This window comes from Delphinapterus leucas, chromosome 8 (genome assembly GCF_059928025.1).
Source record: "Delphinapterus leucas isolate spDelLeu-1000000601 "Yukka" chromosome 8, BTC_Dleu_Yukka2, whole genome shotgun sequence".
NCBI classification, from domain to species: Eukaryota; Metazoa; Chordata; class Mammalia; order Artiodactyla; family Monodontidae; genus Delphinapterus; species Delphinapterus leucas.
Window position 1 is genome coordinate 14,093,535 of NC_143136.1, and position 26,895 is coordinate 14,120,429.

Below are 26,895 nucleotides of genomic sequence, written 5' to 3' on the forward strand. Positions count from 1 at the left end.
TTTTTTGATTTAGTAATCTCCTTTAAACTTTGCTAAGTGTGTAATAAAAAGGACAGGGGAAGCTCTATTCACAGAAATGGAGGATGTAGTATGTCAATTTGAACTATAGCAGAGGCCTTTGTAACATTGGTATACTCAAAATAATTAACAATTCTTCATTGTTTGGCATTCAAGTTGCTTTTATGAATAAAGATTGTGGCATCATAGCTTACATTTATAATATGGTAATAAAACAGGACCCAATTTTGAGAATCATAATTACTGCAAGTTTTAAAAAGTCAATATACAGTAAAATTAGCCTTTTATTTTCATGTACAGTTCTGTGAATTTTAGCCCATTTATAGATTTATGTAACTGCTATCACAGTCAATATAGAACATCCTTCACCCCAGAAAATTTGTTTTCCCTTTATAGTGACATCCTTCTCCCACCCCTAATACCTGGCAATCACTGATCTCTTCTGTCACTATAGTTTTGTTTTCTCAAGAATGTCCTATAAGTGGAATCATACAGTTTGTAGCCTTTGAGACTACTTTCATTCACATAATTATTTTGCAGTTGAGCCAATCTGTTGTATATATCAATAGTTTGTTCCTTGTTATTGCTGAGTGATATTCTGCTATATAAATGTATCAGTTTGCTTATCCATTTACCTGTTTACTTGTTGCAAGACATTTGGGTTGTATACAGTTTCTTCTGATTATGAATAGAGTTACTATGAACATTTGTGTACAGCTTTTTGTGTGAATATAAGTTTTCATTTCTCTAGGATAAATTCCTAGGAGTGGGATTGCTGGGTCACGTGTAAGTGTATGTTTTACTTCATAACATACTGCCAAACTGTTTTCTGGTAGGGCTGTACCATTTTGCATTCCCACCAGCAATGTATGAGAGTTCTAGTTGCTCAGAATCTTTGTCAGCACTTGGTATTGTCAGTATATTTTATTTTAGCCATTCTAATGGGTGTGTGTAGTGGTGTCTCATCACGGTTTTAATTTGCATTTCCTTAATGGCTGATGTTGGTGAACATCTTTTCATGTGTAGAATTGTCTGTTCGAGTCTTTTGCCCATTTTAAAATTCTGTTGTTTGCTTTCTTTACTGAGTTGTGAGAGGTTTTTGTTTGTTGGTTTGTTTTTATTCTGGGTACAAGTCATTTAATATTTTCTCCCAGTCTTTAGTTTGTCTTTTTATTGTTTTAACGGTACCTGCAGAACAAAAGCTTTTAATTTTGATGGAGTCCAGTTTATCACTTTTTTCTTTTGTAGCTCATGCTTTTGGTGTTAGGTTGGAAATTGTTTAAATCTCAGATGACATTGTATTTTTCTTACATTTCATTCTGCTATACCCTTTTTCTTTGAATTATTACAGTACTTTGGAAATGAAATGATATAGCTAGAAACTTTTCTCCTAAAGTAAAGTTTAATGTTGAATGTTAATGGATGGCTTAAAAATATCAGGACTCAGAACCACATCAGTATGATTATTATTATAACTATATAAAAACATATTCATATTGAGGAAATTCTGCAAAGGGAAGGAACAGAAATGGCTAGTGTGGCTCTTTTAAGTCAGTGGTTTCCTAATCCTGGCTGTTGTATCAGAATCATTGGGGTAGCTTTAAAAAGAAAGATACCCAGATTCTCTTTCTTTTGATCAGTGTTTTTTAGATCAGTAAATTGGTGGGCCGCCCAATTTTTTTTAATAGACTTTATTTTTAGAGCAGTTTTTGATTCACGGCAAAATTGAGCAGAAGGTACAGAGATTTCCTATATGCCCCCTGACACATGTACAGCCTCCCCTACTATAAGCATCCCATACCAGAGTGGCACATTTGTTAAAATAATGAACCTACACTGACATACCATTATCACCCAAAGTCCATAGTTTACATTAGAGGGTCATTCTTTCTTTCTTTTTTTTTTTTTTTTTTTTTTTTGCGTGGTACGCGGGCCTCTCATTGTTGTGGCCTCTCCCATTGCGGAGCGCAGGCTCAGTGGCCATGGCTCACGGGCCCAGCCGCTCCGCGGGATGTGGGATCTTCCCGGACCAGGGCACGAACCCGTGTCCCCTGCATCGGCAGGTGGACTCTCAACCACTGCGCCACCAGGGAAGCCCTAGAGGGTCATTCTTGGTGGTGTTTATTCTATGCATTTTGACAAATGTGTAATGAAATACTATTATAGTACCATACAGAATATTTTCACTGCCGTAAAAATCCTGTGCTCTGCCTGTTCATTTCTGTTCCACCCTAATCCCTAGCAACCACTGATCTTTTTTACAGTTTCTTTAGTTTTTCCTTTTCAAGAATGTCATATGGTTGGAATCGAATGGTACGTAGCCTTTTCAGATTGTCGTCTTTCACTTCGTAATATGTACTTAAGGTTCCTGTGTGTCTTTTCATGGCTTGATAGCTTATTTCTTTCTAGTGCTGAATGATACTCCATTGTCTGGATGTACCACAGTTTATTTATTCAGCTACTGAGGGACATCTTGGTTGCTTCTAAGTTTTGGCAGTTATGAATAAAGCTGCTGTAAACATCAGTGTGGGGGGTTTTATGTGGACATAAATTGTCAACTCCTTTGGTATTTATTCCAGGGTGCATAATTTTCTGTATCATATAGTAAGAGTATGTCTGGTTTTGTAAGAAGCTGCCAAACTCTCTTCCAAAGTGACTGTTTCCATTTTGCATTCCTACCAACACTGATTGAGAGTGCCTCTCGCTCTGCATCCTCACCAGATTTGGTGATGTCGTTTTGGGTTTTGGCCATTCTAATAGAAGTGTAGTGGTATCCCATTGTTATTTTAATTTGCAGTTCCTTACCGGTCAGATGTTGAACATCTTTTTATATGCTTATTTGCCATCTGGATATCATTTTGGTGAGGTGTCCAGGTCTTTTGCCAGTTTTTAAAATTGGGTTGTTTGTTTTCTTATTGTCCAGTTTTATGAATTCTTTGTGTATTTTGGATAACAATCCTTTTTCAGATGTGTGTGTCTTTTGTTAATATTTTCTCCCATTCTGTGTCTTCTCATTCTCTTGATTGAAATCTATGAGTCTCCATGGGATTCTGTTTCTTTGCCAAGTTTGTGATCTACTGTTTTAAATTACTGTGTCTCGCTTTATCCTTTGCAAGGCTAGATGTCTTGCATAGCCATCAGTTTTCAGCTACTCGTTTACCCTCTTTGTCACAGCTGGTCCATCCTGCTCTCAACTTCCACGGTTCTTCATCGTTTCACTCTTCAAATTCCAGCTCTTTATCTGGGTAATCTTCATGTAGATTTTCTCAAGTAATGATGCTGGTCGTACTTGATCTGCAGGTCCATTTGGTTCTGGTACCACCTCTACATCAGGGTTGCCTTTGCTGGTGCAAAGATTAATCATGTTACAACACACAGTTCCCACTTTCTATTTCAAGTTTTCTGTATTGTTATGTTAATAATTTGTAAAATAAAGGTTAAATCTTTTTTTCACTTTATGTGTACTTTGCTTTATATGCCAACTTAATCGTCTTTTGAAAAGCCTGTTTTGATCTTCATAAAGATTGAATTTTCACCTCATTCCTACCATTTTGTTGTATATGTTTGAACAAATATGCATTCACTTTTCATGTATCAGAGTATGAAGATATTTTTCTGGGGCAGTTTTAGAGGAATAGTTTTTTGCTCATAAAGTGATCTGAATAATTAAGAGATCGTTGCAGCAAGTGTGCCTAAGGGTATTTATCTTTCATCTTTTAGTCCTGTCCGTGTGTGTAATCTTTCAAAAATAAATATAACAAAATTAACAGTTTATAGCAGCTTATTTTCTGCTAAGTAAAATTCCCTGTTACTGATTTGTCAGCATAATTTTTTGAAGTATAATGCAAATAAAGCAGTTTTATCATTTATGACACATTGTGCTAGTTGATCGCATTTTAATTTTGTTGAAAGGCAGGTGTCTTATACTTGTTGCTATGTTTTAGTGTATAAATCATTGATTTTAGAAAATATGCCTTATTTTATAACTTTTAAAATTTAATTGCTAAATTTTTCATTTATCCAACAAATATACCAAGCATATTCTTGCATTCCAGAATCAGGGTGACTTTAATACAATTAACATATAACTTGATTTTATAACAAAGAGGGTATATAGAAGTTCACTTAAGTCCTTACAAATAATTAATTCCTAGATATTATGGTGTTTGGAATATATAATTTAATTTTTGTTATGTAGTACAGTTTCTCTAGTATTGTCATGATTTTGATTTAATTGCTACTCAAAGTTTAGTGGTTCAGTGAAAGAATATGAAGGTTGAAGAATTTTGTAAATAGGTACATTTTCAACTTGCTGTGTTTTTGTTTTTAGCGTTAGCTACCTTTGGAACTTGCATATGATGAGTGGTAGACTTAATGAGTTGAAATAATTGGTATATTACCACTTTGCATGAAAGTGTTTGTTTAACACAGTACTGTCAACTAACTGACATGGATGTTTATCACTTTTGATGTAGTCAGCATATTTATGGAGTAATCTCTGGGTGATATATTTGAAGTCAAGGAGCTGAGTCTGTGAACAAAAGATTATGTAATAAAATTCTGAATTATGTGGTATAGGCTAGTGGTTTTCATACCGTATGCTTAGTAGAATAGATTTATTGTCCCATCACTAAAATCTCTCACTGACTTCTTTTCCTCTATAAATAAGAAAATATATAGTTTTCACAACTTCAGCTTACTCTCCCGTGGGTTGAGAGTAATGTGTTTTGTGTATTTTTTTTTTTAATCTTTGGCACTTCGAACCACTTTATTCTAGTTCTAATACACAGTGACATTTTATTTACATGTATTTATAATTTGGGTTTACAGGTGTCTATATATCTCAACACACATATTAAATAATTTGTTTCTCAGAGAACATCATGACTTCAGATTCTCCCCAACCTGAAAAAGTTGAACCACTACTGCAGATTTTCTATGGTAAAGAATGTTTAGAGATAGAAGATGTCTCTTTAAGCTGGAGTTATTGAGAGTTGAGCTAGACCATGGAGGATTGGTTGGATTTGAATAACTGCATAGGTTGGCAGTATAGTCCCAAAGTGTTGTAGGAACTTGGAGGACAGACACACTACTTTTTCATGACAAAGCTAGAACCAGAGTCTAGAGTCTATTTCCTAGTCAAATAATCTTTCATTTGGACTGATAGCATAGCAGGAAGAAGTAGTGGTCAGTAACCTCATATTGGAGAAGGTGTCAGTATGCTTGTGGACTGTGAAATTCCTGAATTCTTATCAGGATTGCATTAGGAAGGCATTTCAGACTGAAAGGAACTTTATGTGCAAAGGCAGATATCCTGAAAGAGCTTACCTTGTTGGCCGTGGATCATGGTATTGGAGGGTGGGGATGAAATAAAGGGTCTTTTATATGCCAGGCACTGTTCTAGATGTGGAAGGTACGCATGGAAAAGACAGACTCCCTGCTACCGTGGAGCTTACATTTTAGTAGGAGAAATAATAAACAAATATGTAATATACTAGTAATTAGTGTTGAGTACTTGAGGAAAAATAAAGTGTAGGGTAAAGGAATAGAGATAGACGTTATTGAAATAGGATGTCAGGGAAGACCTTTTTGTGGAGGTGAAACTTGTGCAGAAAAAAAGGCAGAGAGTGAGGTATGTGAACCAGCACAGAGGAGATGGCAGAGCACATTTGCTGTATGCAGCTCCATGGTAGCTGTCGTGCGTTAAGTTAATGGTTTATGCTCACTGAGTGTTTACTGAGTGCCAGACACTGTTCTACCTGTATTACTAGTGGTAATTCAGTCCTTAAAACCATCCTATAAAATGGATACTATTTCAGATTTGAGGAAACTGAAGCACAGGGATTAAATACTTTACCCAAGGTTGCACAGCTAGTCGGCGAGCTGGGATTCAAGCCCAGGTAGTTTGACTGCAAAATCAGTGTTTTCGACCATTCTTCAAAGATGGGGGAGGGGAAGCGTAGTAGGAAATTTAATTGGAGCAATAGCCTGGGGCCAGTTCTGTGGGGCCTTTGTGGTTCCTTTATAAAGTATTTAGGATTTTATGCTGACAGTGAGGTTAAGTCATTGGCGGGTTGAGAAATGCCCAAGAGGTTGCTTTATGATTCTGGAGGTCAAGAGAAGGGTCTGGACTATACAAAACACATTTGTTAGTTATCTGTATATAGGTTGTATTATAGCTTAAAATATTTCTGCTGGTCTGTAACATGTTTCTTTGTTCTAAAATCGAAGATTCCACTTCATTGTTTTGTTGAACAGATATGTGCATGTATACATATGAGTGCGCGCGTGCTTGTGTATAAAGAAACTAATGAAGTTTTCTGTTAATAGGTGCGAGAAGATGTACTAAATTCATTGAATAACAACTTTCTTCAAACACTAAATCAAGCTTGGAACGATCATCAGACAGCTATGGTGATGATTAGAGACATACTAATGTATATGGTAAGTAGAGCTTTGTTGTTTTTCCTTTAAGTTAAGCATTTCAAAACACTGTCTTTTTTCTGTCACATTTATTTGGATGGTACAACTCAATGTGGAAAGCTTTTTTTCTTTTCTTTTTTTTTTAAATACTATTTCCTTCATAAGGGCCAACCTTAGCTTATATGAGTAAAATCTTAGTTGCTCCTATACTTAATGATTAGAATGGAAAACTGAAAGGGAAAGATTTAATATTTTTCTAAATATCTAGCACTTATGCTTCAATATGTGAAATACTGAAAAGTCTGTCTCTTCTTGAGTAAGGGTGATTGAGTGACAACATGAGAGATGAAATATTCATTCTCTTGCAAGTTTTTAAACCCTAATGTCCTTATATCCTCAGTTACAGGGGATGTCATATTAATACAAATATTTTTGTAATAGCTGCCATCTACCACTCCTAATAATAAATCTCTTCCAGTCTTACAAGGACTGTAAGTCCTTGCAGTGTATATATAAATTCTTCAGATATGTATTGCCTTTTTCACCTAGTATTACTGTTTTATTATCATTCAAGAAAAATATCTTGTTCATTAAAACAATTTGGAAAACATGGACCTGAGGTAGGCTGTTTAATAGCTTTCAAGGAGATTAAACTCTCAGGTTTTTTTAACTTTAGAATGATTATTAAGATTCATCAAGCTTAATTATTGTGTCTGCAAAATCATCAAGCCCAGTAACTTACTTCATTGTTTATGTTTGAGAATTGGACGTAATGATTTTCTTCTAAGATTTTACTCTCTGCTTTTCGAATTTTTATTTTCAGTTTCTTTAGTTTTGATTATTAGTGTAATGGTGAGAGCATGTCCTGGTTTCTTTTACTTGGTAGAATAAAGCAGTGTTTGGAAAGAATTTCCAATGAGAGCAAACAGCTGTAAAGTTTTTTGTTCTGCTGAGTGAATTCAATCAGGCCTATTACCCCAGGTTTTATAGGGCTTAGTGGCAAGAGGGTCAAGGAGAAGCTACTTCATTTTTCAGGGTTTTGATAAAACGTTTAACAAGTTATTTAGCCTTTCTGAACCTCATTTTCCTCTTCAGGGTATAGATTCATTTTATGTTGACATTTTGAGGTAAATGTGATAGCATGTGAAAACATATAATGTCTGGGATTTAAATGTGAAATAAGTTAACTTACTGCTGTCCTCTTTAAGTTTTGGATTTGGTGAGTCTTTAAATTCCAACACAAACACTGAGATAGAAAATTACTTGTGATTTCATGGTCCATCACTCTGTTGATAAAAGGAGTATTTTAAAATTATTTATATACTTTTTATACCATGCTATTTTTTAAATTTCTGTTTTATTTCAGCACACACACATACCACTTTTTTTGTTGGTTGGGGGGCAAATGAAATCTCAGACCTTGAATCCTGGCTGTTATGTGACCATAGTCAAGGAACTAATTCTCATTCCTCAGCTTCCTCATTTATAAAATGAAAATAATATTGTGCTAATTGGGTAGAGTGGCCATGAGGCTTAAAGGAGCCTTTCATATGAAGCACCTGTATGGCCTGGACTGTAGTAATGTGCTCAGTAAAAATTAACTAGTATTAATATTTCCCATCATCTTTTCATCAAACCCAGCTGGTAGTACCACAACCCTAGATAAACCCAGCAACTTGCCTTTCCTGGGCTTCTGCTGGTAGAAACCCCACTTGGGAAACCTCACACAGGGTAGCTCAGTGCCACTATTTGTGGCATTTTCACAAACCTCTAGTCAGCCCTCCACACTGCTCAGTAGTCTCACTCTTTCTCTATTCGCTCATTCCACCACTTTGAAAGAGTTATTTCTCTTCAAACCTCCAGCTGTCCTGCTGGTCCCCTTACTCTTAATAAACAGTCTTGCCCTCTGCCTCTCAGAGAGAAGGAGAAAGCATCAGGTGGAAGCTGGGTTCATCTCTTGCCTCTGAATCCACAGGTTTCCCTATATTTTCTCCCCTTTCGTGTTTCTCTTTTTCCCTCCCATTTTAATGGAGGGCAGTGTTTCCTCACCTATCAAATGCCATTTCTTCACTTGTGCTAAGAATCTCATTTCTTCCTGCTTTGTCAAAAATCAGAATTATTTTCAGGTTCTGCCTTTTTACTGATCTTACTCATCAGCATTAGACACATTCAGGTCGCTGGCATCCTCAAAATAAAATCCCACTACATTTTCGGTTGGACCCCTGCACTGCTTCCCAGGGTCTCTCATTGCCATGCACAGCTAAATGTCTCATAGGAAATGTTGACACTTGCTATCTCTTTTTTCTCATCTTTTATTCATTTTGAATATGTTTTAGTCACGCTTCTATCTCAACTCTTCTATTCATTCTCGCTCTTACTAGGATCACCGCGCCTGCGCATCTCTGACAGCAAAGCTCACTGCTAATCCTCATGCTCCTTGACTCTTCCAGCAGCATTGGCACAGTTGACTACCTTTTCGTCTTCTAACACGTTGGGTTCTTAATTTCTGTGACCAAACACTCCCTTGGTGTGCCTCCTGCCTTTCTGTTTCTTCTCAGTCACTCTTCCTTCTCCTCTGCCCTTTAAAAGAGAGGCATTCTTGGGGCTTAGTCCTAGGCTTCCTTCTCCTGGTACCTGTTATTTGCTTACCTTAGCTCTCTGTTGTGCCTCTGTTCAGGTGATTCCCACATTATGTCTCCAGCCTCATTCTCTGAACTTCAGACTCGTAAATTCATTTATCTAGTTGGTGGCTCCCTTCATTGTCTGAGAGGTACTTCAAACTTCGCGTTTCCAAATGAGCTCATAATCAGTGTCATTCCATCTGATCGTGACAGAAACCTGGGAATTATTCTTGTTAGTTTCTTCTCCCTCTCTCCCTACATCATGTATTTCTAGAACCTGAAATTTCTCTGTTTTCATATCTAGTACCTAAGACCAAAGCACCTTCATTGCTTAGTAACTAGTCATATAGCATTCACTATGCTCCCCTCTATTCTCTTCTTCATATTGCTCTAGAATTATTACTTTAAAGCACATGATTATGTTACTGCCCTGCTGAAGTCCTTCTCTCTCATCTCGGGATTTTCACACGTCTTCTGTCTGGATATGTTTCCAGAATGTTTCCTCCCTTTATGTGATTTTTTTTCATACTTATCCTTCAAGTCTTAGCTTAAATTTCTGGTAGGCTTTCCCTGACTCATGCTGTGCACTGCACACTGGCACCAGCTGCTCTCACTGTACTCGGTACTCCTTTTGTAGCATTTATCATTATTAACAACTGTTTAGTGCCTCGTTTCCTCACTAGACTGAACTTCATTGGGGGGGATGTCTGTGTCACCACTGTGTCTCCAACACCTAGCACAACTCCCTGCACAAACAAGGCACTCACATACATCTTTGAATTAATATACACATTTTTTTAAATATATCATGCTTTTTTCAAAATGCTTATTAAAATATGCAATTATAGATGCAGAAAGAAATTTAAGTGTTGATAAGGTTCTATAAGGTTCATGTTCTATAAGGTAGACTTCTTTCATCCTTCATTCTCTTTATTTTTCCTTTTTATGTGTAGTATTCTGGGCTTAGTTAAATAAGTGCTTTTAAAAATTAAGGTAAAATTTATATACATTGAAACGTGCAAAACTGAAGTATATAAAGTTATTTTTGACACATGTATGCTCCTTTGTAACCAGTACTTCAGTCAAGATAAATAAATGATCTTTTCCAAAGATCAAAAAAAAATTTTCTGTTGACATCTATGTTATTTTCTGTGAAGATTTTTACCCTCAGTCAAACTTATCAGATCACTTTACCTGCTAGATAAGACATACACCTGAGGTGTGCAGGTTTCTAGACAGATTTCTCTTTACTATGAATTCTGGCTCTAACTGTTAGGACTTTAGATCTCAGGCTCAGAGGGAGGAGAGAAGATGCTACACTGTCTTCCCACCTCCCTCCTACTCAGCTAGCTGACTTTTTCTCTGACAAGGAGGTGTCTGTATCTAAAATGCCCGGCGTGAGCCTCAGTGTATATAGATAGCATGGGACACACTGACTCTTGTAAGTGGAAATGGAATCAGTCACAGGTTACGTGGAGGCAGCCGTTGGTCACAATTTGTCCCCACTCACTTTGTTGTTGGCAGGTTCAGCGTTCCAGGAAGAAAAGTGTACATGTCTCTAGATGGAACATGTGATCTATACCCCTTTCTAACATTTGAGACTTGCATTATGTATTTTGCCCCTGAAGGCGCTGGAGTTTGTAATCTCTGCTTTGTTTATTTTTAATTCATTCTCTTCTTTAAGAAAAGTTAACATGTTAAACTTATAAGATTGGTTTGAGCCTACTTAGTATAAGTTTCCTTTTCAAATTTTTAATTGTTTAAAAGATTAATGATTGGGGAAAGATCTGATTATTTTATGGAGAAAATGTGTTATAGGTTATATAATCGCTTTAATTATCAAAATAATCCACAGGTATATTTATATTCAGTTCATTTCCCTCCCCCGCTTAAACTATAAAATGAATACAGTATCAAGGGAGAGTTAAATTTATGGATGGTATTCTGTAGGTTACTTTTGAGCAATTAGAATTAATGTCAAAAGATATAGGAAAGCATTTACTATTGTGATATGTAGGCTAATAGAAGGTTAATAGAGGAATTTTCTGCATAAAACTCTGGTTATTTTCAAAGATACTTTCATGTTTTTACTTGAATTTATCTATATTCCCAGTCATTTTCACAAATAACAAAGGTATAGTACTATTGCAGGTTATCCTTAAAGACTAGAGGCTATAAATTCAAAGTCCTGGGGTGGAGAGTTGACCCAGGAAAGAAGGGTCACTGCTTCTTTGAGCTATATGGGAAGTCATCAAGGATGGTGGGTGAAGAGGTGAAGTGGAATGTAGCAACAACTTTGTGAAGAGGAAAGAAGCTGAGGAACTCTTCTGATGCTCTTGGTCTCCTTAATAAAGTAGAAGGTGGGACCATCAGTTACGGGTGACAGAAGCATGTCAGGTGTTGAGGAGTGTGGTAGACTGAGTAATGGACCCCCAGATATGCCCATGACTAACCTCTGGAACCTAGGGATTGTTACCTTATATGGCAGAAGGAACTCTGCAGGTGTGATTAGGTTGAGGATCATGAGATGTTTTCCTAGGTTATCCTGGTGGGCCCAGTAGAAGTGCAGGGTCTTTATAAGAGGGTTGCAGGAGGGTCAGAGTAAGAGAAGTCAGTATGATGACAGAGACAGAGATTGGAGTGATAATGCTTTGAAGATGGAAAAGGGGCTATAGCCAGGGAATACAGGTGGCTACTGGAAGCTGAAAAAGACAAGGAAGTGGATTTCCCCCTCAGAGCCTCCAGAAAGAACCAGCCCTGTCGACATCTTGATTTATCCTAGTGAAACTGTTTTCAGTCTTCTCAACTGTAGAACTGTTAGAGAATAAGTAAGGCACTAAAGTTGTGGTAATTTCTTCAGCAGTGATAGGAAACTAACACATGGAGGAAGTTTGGAATATCCCCTGTGCTGGGGTCAACTATCTATAAATAACTAAGTGGATCATCTGTAATTGTGAGGAGATAATTTAGGGTAAGCTGGCACAAATTTTGTATAGTGGAGGCAGTCAGCGGCATTTATACTTTTTTCGGAGGTACTTAAGCAGTCTCAGAGAAGAATATTCAAAAACTAAGGAAAACCTACTGATATAATTTGGCTTATTCGGTATGGGGAAGAATTCTAAGATAGTAGCATTGTTAAAATTGTTGATCGTGGATCTGTGCTGTTTAATAAGCAGGCAAGTGAATCACAAGGTCCCAGGAAGCAGAAGTATTAGGTGTAAGGGATCAGTAGACCTGGAGCTCCAGTTAGAATGCGGAGCAGTTGAAGTGTAACCGAGGAGAGGCAGGAGGAAAGAGGGTCTGTAATACCAGGGACACCTGATGTCTTCTATGAAGAGTCTCAAGATTTGTCCATATCAATATGTGGGTGAAGGGAATCCTGATAAGATGGGAGATGAAAATTTAGGCATCTGTAAGGAGTGTGTCAGATTGGTCATTATTATGAAAGTTGCAGTTACCAAAGGTGATAGATGGCAAGGAGTAGAGTTGAGAGAAATAATGTAAGCTGTTTGCTGAAGCTACCAAGGATTTGTATGTCCTTGGAGATCAGAAGACAGGATGAGAACATGGAGATGACAGAATTTGAGTCTGTTTTTTCTCTCGTAGATTTTGATACTTTTAGTTCCAAAAAAATACGTCTTTACTGTATTCTAGATTGCACATTGAGAAAAGTTTGAAAATAGCTGTATTCTGGAAGAACATAGGTAGGTTGCTTAAGAGTCTTCTTGGTACTTTCTCTGTTTTCAAAATAACATCTTAGAAGAAAATAGGATCAAGTGGCTTTGGGACTGTTAAGCTTCACTCTTGTTCAATATATTTACTTACTGCTTTTGCAAGAAAGGTCTGTGCAAGACAGGTTCCCCATATGTGCTCTAGTGTTTGCGTTTGTGACTGACAGTATAATACCTTGGCATCTTTTTATGGTTAGGTCAAAAGCCAGGTACTAGGCCTTTATGTAAAATAAAACTAGGGCAACATCGTAAATACTGTAAAGGTTAAGAGTATTGTGCTTGATAATTAGGATTTCTTCCTTGCCGTCCATTTTAGCTCCTCTTTCAAACAAATTAATAGAGCCATAAACACCTTGATTACTATGCCCTGTGAATGTTTTTGTGTGTGTGCACTGATTATGTAGCAATCATGACTGAGTTTAGGGAGGCAAGTATTAATTCAGCCAGAGGTAGGCCCTGTGGTGGTGCAGTCATATCTTGCTGTAGGAAAGGAAATGAAACTTTTGTCCATAAAGGGGCTGCTCCCCATATATATACACGTGTGTGTGTGTGTGTGTGTGTATGTGTGTATGATAATTTTATGTAATATCATATATATATGATAATTTATTTACACAGAGTTGAGCTAACATTCATTCACCTTTGTGCTTAGGTGGATAAATTCATTCATTCAGCAGGTATACAATGACTGTGTATTATGTATCAGACACTATATTCTAAACAGCTGGGTTCCTTTTTCCAGTTTCTTCTATCACTGGGCAGTTTTATGATGTGGACATCCCATTTGAGCAGATAATCTTGGTTTCCCAAGCCTAATTTAAGAACAGTGATTTTATCAATGATACAGGTATAAGCTATCAAACATATTAGAAATCTTTAGTATTGTTTCTTTTCTCATTTTTTATTTTGAATTTGATAGTAAAATTCTCATTGAAGAAGTGACTTTCTAAGGCTTTAGATACCTAATTGTCATCAGAAGTTATTTAAAACCATCATTATTAGAACACTTAGAAACCCAACACAAATACTAGATACTGTAGCAATTATTCTAACCACTTGATAGGATATTAGCCTTAAACTAATTTGAAAGTCCTCTTCTAATTTTTTTAGAAACACTTTTCTTGATATATAACAAATTAAACTACACCATTTTTTTTTGCCCATTTTTTTTAAAAATGTGGGTTTTCTTGGGTTTGTTTTTTTAGTAATTTGTGAGTTCTTTATATGTTGTGGATAAATGTTCTTTGTCAAATAATATATGTATTGTGAGGTAGTGTCTTCCATTCTGGGCTTGCCTTTTCTCTTAGTGGTGTCTTTGAAGAGAAGTTTTTAATTTCAGTTTTTCAATCTGCAATTGTTGGATAAAGTGTTGTAAACATACCAGTTAGTCAGATTTACTAATCAAGTTCAGATCTTCCACGTCTTTACTAAACTTTTTGTCTGCTTGTTCTGTCAACTACCAAGAAATATTAAAATCTTCAGATTTGATTTGTTTATTCTTTTAGTTTATATATTTTGAGGTTGTGTTACAAAGTGAATATCAATTTAGGGTTTTATCTTTCTATTGAATCGACTTTTTTATTTTTCGGAAATATCTTTCTTTATCACTAGTAATACTTCTTGCTTAAAGACTACTTTGTCTAGTGTCACTGTATGAGCTTTCTTACAATTAATGTTTGCATGGCAAACTTCATCTCATCCGTTTCTTTCCACCTTTTTGTGTCCTTATATTTAAGGTGTGTCACTTGTAAGTACCATATAACAACATGCTTTTTAACCTATCTGATAATCTTTGTTTTTAAATTGAAGCATATAATTCATTTACATTTAATGTGATTACTGATGTATTTGGGTTTATTTTTGCCATCCTACTGTTTTGTTTTTTTCCTGTTTGTCTTATCTGTTCTTTTGATTTTTTTCAGCTTTCTTTCCTCCTTTTAGGTGAATCAAGTATGCTTTATTATCCTATCCCCTTCCCTCATTAGCTGTTATTTATATATACTTTTATTATTATTATTTTAGGGATTACCTTAGAGATTACAACATAGATCCTTGACTTATAGTTTACCTTATATTAGTTTTTTTTTTTAACCACTTCTGGATAGTATCAGTCTTAGAATACTTTGACTTCCTGAGGCTTTTCCCCCTTAGTTTTTAGACATTGGATTCTGGGGTGCTTGTTCTGTTTTGGTGCGGGGACAGGCCTGGTCATTTTTCCAACATTGTGTATGAAAAATTGTGGAGGCCCTGGATGATGATGTTTTCCTTCATAGGATCAAAGATCACCATGATCTCGTTGAAGCTGGCTTTTAGGCTTTGTTAAGGTTGATCTATTTTCAGTTTGCCTTTTTTTCCAGGGCATGTTTTTACGCACAGGAAATAACCCCTTCTGGGGTCTCAGTTAAAAGCCTGAGTTGTTTACTCAGGTTTGCTCTTCACAGTTACTGTGCCTTGAGATACCAGCTTTTGTCTCTCTCTGCTGCAAGTCTGCCAACAGTCTCTGTTCAGCTCTTTAGTCTCCCAGTGCTGCTTTCTATTTGGTGTTTTGGTGTCTCATCCACGCTTAGGTGATGTGTCAGTAAACATCTCAGTGAAAATTGCTTGCAGAATTTCTGGCTCTTCTTTACATTTCTCTCTTCTTCAGACTTTTGCCTCATAAGTCTTAGCTGCTTGATAGCCAGCCCACCTGTGACTTCCTGCTTGGCCTCTTTTTCCAGTCCTCCAAATACAACAAATGACCCAAGGGAATGAGTGAAGGCGAATGTAGGGCTCCTCTCAGTATACTTGTCTTTTCTCCAGAATCCGGGTCCCGCAAGTCCAGGTTGCTTTTGGTGCTCTTTGATGCTTTTAAACAGTATTTGTTCGTTTGTTTTAATTGTTGTAAAATGCACATAACATAAAATTTATTATCTTAATCATTTTAAAGTGTACAGTTAGTTCAGTGGTGTTAAGTACATTCATACTGTTGCACAGCCATCACCTCTGTTCATTTCCAGAATTTTCATCTTGCAAAACTAAAACCCGATACCCTTTAAATAAATGATAACTCCCCATTCCCCACCCCCTGCTCACCACCATTGTACTTTCTGTATGAATTAGACCATTCTAGCTACCTCATGTAAGTGGAATCATAGAGTATCTGTCCTTTTGCAACTCAAGTTTCATTCATGTTGTAGCCTGAGTCTGAATTCCCTTCCTTAACAGATTAGTGGTTACCAGAGGGAAAGGGGGATGGGGGCAGCGCAAGATGGGTAAAGGGGGTTGGCTGTATGATGACAGAAACTAAACATTTGGTGGTGAGCACATTGTAGTGTATACAGAAGTCATAATATAATGTTGTACACGTGAAATGTATGTAATGTTATAAACCAGTGTTGCATCAATTTTAAAAATTGCCTTTCTTTTTCAGGCTGAATAATATTCAGTTGTATGGATATACCACATTTGCTTATCCATTCATCTGTCAGTGGTCACTTGGCTTGTTTCCACCCTTTGGCTGTTTTGAATAATGCTGCTATGAACATGGGTGTATGAATATTTCTTTAAGACCCTTCTTTTGACTCTTTTGAGTATAAACCTAGATGGTAGAATTGCTAGATCATATGGTAATTCTGTTTTTATTTATTTATTTACCCTTTTATTTAAATTTTTTTATTTTTTAAAAATTTATTTAATTATTTTATTTATTTGGTTGTGCCGGGTCATAGTTGCAGCATGCTCCTGCCACTTTTCTAGTCTCTTTTTTTAAAAAAAACATAAACGAAAACAGTTATAGATCTTCTTGCCTTGAGGACAAGAAAGTGAAAGAAGAATTATTTAAGTTTAATTAAGCTCCTTGACAGTGTGCTTGATAAACCAACTTTCAGAGCTATTCACTTCAATTTAAAAAGGGGTCTTTGCCTAAATAAATAGCTACCATTGGTCATAAGTGGGATCAAGCAGGGAAGTGTAGATAAATGAGTACTAATCCATAACTGCCCTTAGTTCGTTAGTGGTGGTATTAAAAGTACTGAACTGCTGGTATTTGAAGCAAAAATTTTATAACAACCTCCCTCAAAAAATAATTGAGACAAAGGACTATTGTATTTATATTTGTAGTACTGAGTGTTCAGAGTTGAATGTAACCCAAAGGTTAGTTTTAGAATTTGCTTCCCAAATACCTGTTTAATCTTACAAGAAAACATTGTTCAAATGAGACATTAGATATGAGTGATATTGAAAGAGCTTATAATTTTGTCCTTTCCTTGGGTGCATCATTGATTCCTATGCCCAGTACACATTTATCCTAGTTTGCTTTTTCGTGATACAATGACTGTTGGTTAAAAATATTTCCCGTACCATTTCTTGTGGATAAAGTAGTAAGAGTTATTTTTTGAGGTTCATTATCAAATTTTTGTTGTTTTATTTTTATTTAAATACCACTCCCTGAGTCATGAAGCTTTTTAGCCCACTTACACAGTCACTCCTTGACTTTGCACAGGTTTAGCTTTCATAAAATCTATATTTTCGCATAGTGTGTCTTGACACATCTAAGAATACTTTTGCATGCTGAGTTAGATCTCTCATATATTAGTTAAATATTTAGGTATCTTGGTGGATTAGGTGTCTTGGTGAAGCCATCAGTTAAGGGGAAAAGATTTGCTTGGTCTAGGAAAAGCATCTCCCAAGAGGGAACCATAAACAGATTTTAAATGTAATTTTATCTCTGTAGTTATGAAACTCACATCCCTTTAGTAAATCTAATGTTTGATCCAGACGTGAGGCTTTCAAATGGATTTTTCAGAACATTTTATACTTAAAATGCCTGTATTTTGGCTTTCAAAAGGCAAATAGAAGCAACCACCAGCTTTCTATGCCTGCTGAGCTCTCTTCAATAGATAAATGACTAATGTTGGACTCATACAAACTACCTTTTGGTCACATTAAATATTCACATAGAAAGGTATACAAAATAAAAAGTCCTCCAGTGATTTAAATGATTAGAGCTAAATTGATATTGTATTACATAAAATTAACCACTTATTTTTTAACAAAGAGAGATTCCTGTTAGAATCTATTATGAAAGGCTGTTGTCTACCCACAGGCTGAATTCCTTCTGATAGTGCTGATAAACAGTAAACAGAAGATTTAGCGTGTTCATTCAGCAAATATTTTAACAGTCATGTGCAGATCACAAGTTTATTGTGGATGTGTGCCTGCATTAGTTTAATGTACGCACACGTAAGCACTCAGGTGTATGTATGTATAGCTTTTATTTTACTTGATGGTAATTAATCATATGTACCAGACAATATAAATGACTATTTGGTATTACTCATTTAAGTAGCTGTACTCATGTTTGCAGGTTTTCCCTTCTCTATTTATTAGCTCTCTGGTATCTATAATCATATTTCAGGGTTAACAGCTTTTCTTAATATTATGTCATTTAATTATAATCATTATACACCTTGACAGTCTCACATTAAAAGACAAGGGTTTGGCTTTTATCCTACAACATCTGTACTTCCCTTATCCCCAGTCATCCTCCATGGATGTAAATTTTCTGTGCGTTGCTCAAATACTCCAACCATGTGTTCCCATCATACCTGGCTTCTTTTACTCTGAAACATTGTTCTCTCCTGTACGCATTACGCCTGAAGAACGCATCAGCTGCACCTGGCTCTCTTTCTGTCTTTTCGCCACAGGGCTTAAGATAGCAGATACTATAGGCCAGTACGGTTATAGACTCACCTGCTTTGGTAGCGATGGCATCACTGTGTTTAGGATTGAGAAGAGAGTACCCAGGCCAGGGGAGACTGATAACAGAAAGGGAAGGAGTAATATTGAAATGTGTCTTGATCCCTAGTATACGTTAATTTTTGATCAGAGAGTTAAGCTTCAAAGGAAATCAGAGTTTTAGAGACTGTCTTTACCAGCCCTTTATGTTACCCAGGACCGGAGTGGGTAAATGGCTTACTCAGGGTCACACCACCAGTTAATGGTAGAGCCAGAGATAATACGAAGAATTCTATAACTGACATGTCCACTTTAGAAAACAAACAATTTGGCAATTTTCATATAGCTCAATAGTACTTCTACTCATAGAAATCCATCCAAGAGAAATGAAAGCATACGTCCAACAAGAAGATTGTATCCAAGTGTTCATAGCAACATTACTCATAGTAGACTGGAAGCAGCCCCAAATATCCATCAGCTGATAAATGGATAAGCTAAATGTGGCATATCCAATACAATGGAATACTTCAGCCCAAAAAAAGGAATGAAATACTAATATATGTTATATTAATGAACCTTAGCAACTTTACGCTTGATGAAAAATAAGACACAAAAGATTACATGTTCTATGATTCCACTTATACGAAATGTCCAGGAAAGGAAATGTATAGAGAGAGAAAGCAGAGGTGCTGGAAGCGGAGATTGACTGTGGAAGGGCTGGGGGGATCTTTTTCTTTTTTCCTATTTCTTTCTTTTTTTGAGTGATGGAAGTATATTCTAGAACTGGATTGTGGCAATGACTACACAGTATAGAAATTTACTGTAAATTATTGAACCATGCTCTTAAAATGAGTGAATTTTACGGCATATAACTGCAATAAAGCCAAGAGGGGAAAACGTTAAAAAATTTTCACTTTAACACTCTTAGTTTACTCTGAAGATTACGTAGCATGTGTCTTTTGTTCTGTAATTCTTAAAAATATTTGCCTTTCACCAAAAACAATAAAATCTGACTTGGTTCTTTGACATTTCTCTTAGCTTAAATTAAGAACATTTGGTTTCCTAAGAAAGAGGTTAGTGTCTTAGTAGACATATGTTAAGTTTGCTTATATCATATGTATGTGATGTTATATATCCCCCACAAGATGTGCTGAATGTCACAGAGGCCTATCGTACAGTTGAAACTTAACAGTACCTGCCCGAATTAACAGTACTTTCTGTTCTAGCTGTGAAACAGCCTGATGGATACAAAGTTCTCTCAGTGCTGTTCTACTACTTTTCAGTTTATCTTCTCTGTTTTGCTCTTGTCAGTTGAGCTTTGCTTACTGAGAGTCAGTTGTATTTGTTTTCAGGCCTGTTTATGCTAGTTGTACTTCTTGTTATTACATCATTTTATATTGTGTAAGTCAATAAAAATGCGAAAAACAATAATATTTGTTATTTGGCAAACTAGATTGAATGTTTTGGAAAGACTTGACAAAGGCAAATCACTAAATATTGGGTAATTTGGTAATTTAAAAGACTGGAGTGGAAATTGTAAAAATCTAGAAGGCCATTTACATTGGTTCACAGTTATCTCTGGTCATTAGCCATCTTAATGAGACTGAAAGTAGACAGACTAGATATTTATGATGTATGGGTATATGTGAAAAAGACAGCATTGACTTCTAATCACAGGACTCATGTTCAAAGAAAAAGTCTTTATCTCAGTGAATGCTTATATGTTTTAAATTAAAATGTTTAAGGTGCTGGTGTGGTGTGTGTGTGTGTGTGTTTAATATTTTTCCTCTTTTACCACATCAGCTAGCTAGTTACTGGTTTTGATTGCATTGGGTAAGAGTGATTCTGTATTTGGTACAGAATCTGTACCATAGAAATTTATAATCAAAATTGTAAAAATCAAATTTATAAATAATTTACTCAGTAATTGGAGTGATTATTTTCTCATTGCTTTGTAAATTATTAGATTTATGCCAGTTTTTATTGAATGTGTTTTGTTTTATGCTGAAAAGTAAGCCAGAATCAGTATGGTAGTGGAGGGTGGGGAGTGTTGGAGCTGAAGGTCATGAGAGTAAAGAGTAACTTCAGTACATAGAAAACAGTGAGGCCATCAGAAAGGAGGAGGGATGCGGTCAGGGCAAAACTCAGAATTTAAGATCTTGAGGAAAGAAGTATGAAATTCAAGAATTTATTGAAGAAGTCATCAATGAAAATTTTGAACTTAACTGAAGTTGCTGTCAGGATTTGAAAAATGTGATATAAAATGTAGAAAGTGAGCACCAACAATGCTAATAAAAGAGCAGCTTTCCTTGTAGCCATTAGGTATGTACCATTGTGTGAGATGAATGAAAGTTGGAGGATAGTGTCTGTGAAGAGAGTGCTACTCATGGAGAATTTAGTAAAAATTGGCTAGAAAGGTGATCAAGACCATTTAATACTACTATGGTAGAACTTCTGTTCATGTTTACCTTGTATTCTATTTGGTGTTGCTTGTATTGACAGTGTTCCTTTAAAAGTTCAGAGATCACAGTTTGCAGTGAGTCTTACTGTTTTTGGATTACAAATGCCTTTAAGAATCTGGTGAAAGCTACGGACGGACTCTTTCCAAAATACTTACGTACGAACAAACACACAATAATTTTAAAATTTTGGGAAGTTCACAGACCCGCCAAAGCCCGGAGAGACCCTGGTTAAGAACAGAAAGGAATTCTGTTACTAATCCTTTTGTGAATTAAGAACAGTAGTTTTATTTTGTATTTTGGTGTAAATACGGATTTTAAAATATTTCAAAAAATAGGACTTTTATGGCCAATAATTCTGGATTATCTGTACTCTATTAAGTGAGACACCAGTAATCATGTTGGTAAGAACTTGAAAGTTAGATGACTACCAGTAAATAATCTGAAATGGCAGTAGCTACGGGTGTTTTAATTATGTAATACTGAATGCTGCTCTGTTATAAGCATTAGAACCTTTTAACATTTACCAGTAAACAATCAGCTTAAGTCACATGCATCTGTATTTCATTCAGCTCTCAATTTTACTTAAAGAATATGATCTTCAGTTACAGTATTTAAGAAAATAAGAACCATATTTGTGCATGGTATGGCTTTGGGAGAAAGGAAGTTCTGCCTGCCTTGCTGTCTACCTTTCTCCTCTGCTTTCTGCTGACTTGCCTCTCTCCCTGGGTGGGGTGCTTGCTTTTTTCCTCCCTTTTTCTTAGGGTAAATGGGCAACCGCCTATAGCCATTGTTTCAGTAGCAATTGTAAATTGTAAGGACTTACTATATATAACTTTTATATAACTTGGGAGGTACTAGAAAATTCCATGTTGCTTGAAGTGTTTCTCACCTGCAAAATTGACCACTTTTGGAATTTTATTTCCTTTATTATTGTAACTCAAGAGGATTATTTTTATGTTCGTAAGAGTTGTACTAATGTTTATATTATGATTTTGTTTTAACTGCAGGACCGTGTGTACGTACAACAAAATAATGTGGAGAATGTCTACAATTTGGGATTAATTATTTTTCGAGATCAAGTTGTACGTTACGGGTGTATTAGGGATCACCTACGACAAACGCTGTTGGATATGATTGCCAGAGAGCGGAAAGGAGAAGTTGTAGACCGGTATAATAATCTTTTTACTCTTTGGGTTTTGGTTTTTAGTGGTTATATCTTGAGAACCGATTCACTGTCTTAATTTTATTAAAGTAAATTAAAGTTTGATTGTCCAGCATATTATGAAAATACTCAAAAACCTTATATCACAGTTAACAAAGTTAGCTAGATTGTAACTAAAAAGCACACATTTATTTTTAGAAGAAACTATCCTAAGCTTTTATTGAATATACTTTTAAAAAGCAAATCAGCCATTAGTCTTTTTGATTTTTTATGTATTTTTTTTATGCTGGTTTTTTTGTTTTGTTTTGTTTTTTGCTATTTGATAATATTTTTTTCTTCTTTAAAAGGGCTTTTGGCTAGCATTTATTTTTAAGGTCTTTGAAGAAAAAAATGTTGAACATAGTCTAAAATGACTAAGAACTCTTGTACCCCTTTTGTTAAGTCATATTCCACCCCCCCAAACATTGTTGCAGTGCCATTTTTGTGACACTGCAGCCAGAGTGGCTTGAAACATGCAAGCCTGCTTTCTTTGCTTCTTTGTATTCAAAGCAGCTGTTAGAGGAAGACTTGTAAAGTTCTTTTTATTTCAGCTTTGGTGCTTGGTCAGGATTGCCCAAAAGCCCTTTGGTGCAAAAAAATTATATTGCCTAGGAGTAACTGTGTGTTGTACCCATGTCAAGTGCTGTAGACTCCCTCTCTCCTCCCTGCTTCCTGATAGGCTGTTTATTCTTTTTGCGCTTTTAAATACACAGGAATATTTAGTCATTTTAAACATATTTTCTTCAAAAATTCTAAGTTACAACAGCATGAGAACAACTTGAGATAAATAGCTGTGCAGTCAAGATACGCTTTCCAATTAAAATTACTCTAAATCCTTACGTTATAAATTAGTTGCTTATGGGAGATTGGTCACTTTGGTTAAAAAAACTTGCTCTGAAAGTCTTTCTAGCTACTTCTGCTGCATCTTTTACATGAATCTTTAATGTGTTTTTATTATCAAGTGGTTTAACTTCTTTTGACAGAGGCGCAATAAGAAATGCTTGCCAGATGTTAATGATTTTAGGTCTCGAAGGACGATCAGTCTATGAAGAAGATTTTGAGGCTCCTTTTTTGGAAATGTCTGCAGAGTTTTTTCAGGTAATCAGTGAGATGTAAATAAATACTCTTTTAAGATGTTCTTAAAATTACCGAATATAGTTAGTAATTTAAGCATTTTGACCTTTTTGTACTGAGGCCCTTTGGGGAAGAGGGTGCAAATTACACCCTTCAGCACACCTACCCCACAGTCTCACATTCCAGTGAAGGAACTGTCTGAAAATAAGTCGAAGAGGTTGGACTTACGTGATTTTTTAAAAATTATATGTATAAAACATATAAACTTAGAAATAACCTTAAATTTTATTATATTTATATGTTACTAATTATTTACCATAGATTCACAGGCAGTACATCACCAATGAAGTTTCACTGTTCAGGCTTTTTGGTAATATAAGTTACTAGTAAAATAAATATAGATATATGCATGATCCCATAAGGCATATATATGTCTTAAGAGCTGTTGATTAGGAAATTAAAAGTCAGTAATTACAGTTGATAAAAATTTGCAGCAGTATGTACAACCCCAAATCAACTACGTTGCTGAAAGTAAAGCTAAACCGGTACTATTTTGTAATGAAATGATAATAACAATTACTGAGTACTATGACAAATGATAAGACAATATTTATAAGGTCATGATAATCAGGCATTCTTCCTGAAAGCCTCAACTATCTGAGCAATTTATAGTAGGAGCTTTGTAGTGTTGCTAAAGTAGACTTTACTGGTCAACTTTAGTAATAACCTTTTAAAGAACTAAATGAATAGAATGTTACAATAGCTCTACAGTGCGTCATTCGTAGAAGCCATCGGATGAGTATAGAAGTAGACTCGGTGGGTTTTGGTGTCCTTTGGACTGATGTAACCCCCAGGCCGCTTTTCAGAAATCAGCCTGTAGCCATCAGGAAGCTTTGTGTGGCCTGTACTGGTGAGCCTGGACCATACTTCATGAACTATTAATTTTATAATGTAGGAAACAGGCTTTATTTTCTGGTAACACAGCAACTACTTCTAGATATTTCTGGCAACGTTTTTGACGTTTGCATTTGTTTTGATTACCTTCATTACAGTATAGAAATACCAGTAGATGATTAATTGTCAGGATCCCAAAGTGTGTTTCAGTGGCATATGGATATATCTGTGTGTATATATAAAATACAGTTTTGACAGTGAAGTGACGGTCTCACCAAGATTTTTGTTTTGGTGTGTTAATGTTTATTCTTAGAAACTTGATTATTTTAAACTGCTTTTTTTTTAAACATCTTTATTGGAGTATAATTGCTTTACAATGTTGTGTTAGTTTCTGTTGTACAACAAAGTGAATCAGCTATATGTATACGTATATCCCCATATCCCCTCCCTCTTAAGCCTCCCTCCCACCCTCCCTATCCCACCCCTCTAGGTGGTCACAGAGCATCGAGCTGAGCTCCCTGTGCTATGCGGCAGCTTCCCACTAGCCATCCATTGTACATTTGGTATAAACTACTTTTTATTAAGAGAATGGGAAATGTTATTAAATTTTGTACATAATTTATATTAATACATCTTTTATGTAATTCTTAGGTATATTTGTTAATTTTACTATGAGATTGAAGTCAGTTGAGCCAACATTTAAAATTTACTGGAATTTCTCTAAGGCTGGTGTTAGAAGACAAGATTAATAGTAACTCAAAAGCTCTGTTTCTCAAACTTTATATATATTCCTTTGAGAGCGGGAGTGGGGTGGCAGGAGGACTTTAGTAACTACCAGTATGCCAGCAAAACTGTATGATAAACATGATGAATCTTTTTAGGCATAATTTTACAATAAAACAAATCAAAGAAGAATTTCCCACTCTCACTTGGGGTCAGATGCTTCATTCTATACTTTTGATCTTCACTGGCGTGTGCTTACTTTTTCTGCTATTTGGAATACACTGGCAAAGTCTGAAAAACGCTGCTTAAGGATAATGTATTAATTAAGTCTTATGTAAGTAATGCTTTAAAGGGTATAATTCGGACTATATGAATATATATAATAAGACAGTATATAAAATGTTAATAGTGCTTGGGATATTTAGTTTGGTTTATGAGAAACTGTAGAAACCCAGTTAAAAGCAGAAGCACATTTTGCTTCTGTGTTTTAAAAAAAAAAAATCATGCTTCTTCTTTGCAGATGGAAAGCCAGAAATTTTTAGCAGAAAACAGTGCTTCAGTATATATAAAGAAAGTAGAAGCTAGAATTAATGAAGAAATAGAACGAGTGATGCACTGCCTTGACAAATCAACTGAAGAGCCAATTGTAAAGGTGGTTGAGAGGGAACTCATTTCCAAGCACATGAAAACTATAGTAGAAATGGAGAATTCGGGGCTAGTACATATGTTGAAAAACGGAAAGACAGAAGGTAAGTGTTAGCAGTTGAAAAATAATTAAATTCTTATAGTTCTACCAGGTTCTCAGTATTTTTTTTTCCTATTGTAGTTTATAAATGTCAATTTTCAAGAAGTTGTGGTGTTTGTCATTAATTTATCACTGTTGTTACTTTACACATATTAATGAGGATTTTAGATATTCCTAGTGAATCAAGTGGCTTTTTTTCTTCTTTCATCTTAAGTCTCCTCACTTTTTGTTTTTCTTAACCCAAAAGGTAAGTTTAGGGACTTCCCTGGCGGTCCAGTGGTTAAGACCCCATGCTTCTACTGCAGGGGGCACAGGTTCGATCCCTGGTTGGGGAACTAAGATCCCACAAGCCACACGGTGCACCAAAGGGGAGAAAAAAAAATAGAGGAGAAAATAAAAGAGCTTAAAAAAAAAGAAGATGATTAATATTATTTATAAGGTCAATGATCCTCACCCATTCCTGTACTTTATATTTCTATACCAGGGTGTTTAGACTCTTCTTTCCCACACACTCTCCTGTAGTTTTTGTGATTCTTTTACAACCTGAAGTTCCAATCTTAAAATTTTTGTAAGCATTTCTTTGGGAGTTGTGGTAAGGGTACCAAAAATGCAAAAATATGTGTCTTCCATGTTGACATATTTAGATAAATTAGTAGATTGGATATCTTGTTATAGAATGAAAGAGGAGAAAGGAGAATTGCTTAAAAGTAAACATTTTGGATGTAACTGTAACATTTACTCTTCTTGGCTATTTACCTGATTTTCCTAAAATGTTATTTTGTAACAAGTACCCTAGGAGAAATTGTAAAGAATAGTCATGTTGTCCTCCTCAATTTCTGAAGATTTTCTTTAAAACTATGACTGGATAAGTCACTGATATGGTACTTAAAAATAAACACATTTGGTGCTCTTAGATGAAGTCTTAGCAATATTTTAGCCATGTATTTCTTATAAAATAAATGCATATTGCCTGTTGGGTCATGACATAGGTAGGGAATGGGAAAAAAAATTTTAAGTTAATAATTTAAAAGAGGAGGATGTAAGAGGAGGGAAAACAAAGATGGTAAGCAGAGAGGTTGTTCCATTCTTTCTCTAGTGGAATCTTTGCCTTGTGTTTTCAAATGGTTATATTTCTATATATGTGCTAAATTCCTAAAAAGTTGTATGTAAATTTATTGTTTTTATTAAACTAGAGAAAGTTACTTTTTAAAAGACCCTTCTGGTAAACCTTTTTTATAAAAGCAAAACAAAAATGATTTTTAAAGATGTTTGTCATGTTTTCTAAAAT

At 35.5% G+C, this 26,895-nt stretch overlaps 1 protein-coding gene across 6 annotated transcripts in view; it reads left to right on the forward strand.

The window, feature by feature from the left end:
* CUL3 (cullin 3) overlaps positions 1–26,895 on the forward strand; it is a 101,163-nt gene that overhangs the window by 35,988 nt on the left and 38,280 nt on the right. For 4 of the 6 annotated variants that reach the window (XM_089916295.1, XM_089916293.1, XM_089916296.1 and 1 more), the window contains 4 exons: positions 6,349–6,462; positions 21,978–22,138; positions 23,134–23,269; positions 25,383–25,611. In XM_089916295.1, the coding sequence (XP_089772421.1) occupies positions 6,349–6,462; positions 21,978–22,138; positions 23,134–23,269; positions 25,383–25,611 (640 nt within the window). The remainder of the gene's footprint in view (positions 1–6,348; positions 6,463–21,977; positions 22,139–23,133; positions 23,270–25,382; positions 25,612–26,895) is intronic. The other 2 variants (XM_022567808.3, XM_022567809.3) reach the window with 1 other exon arrangement.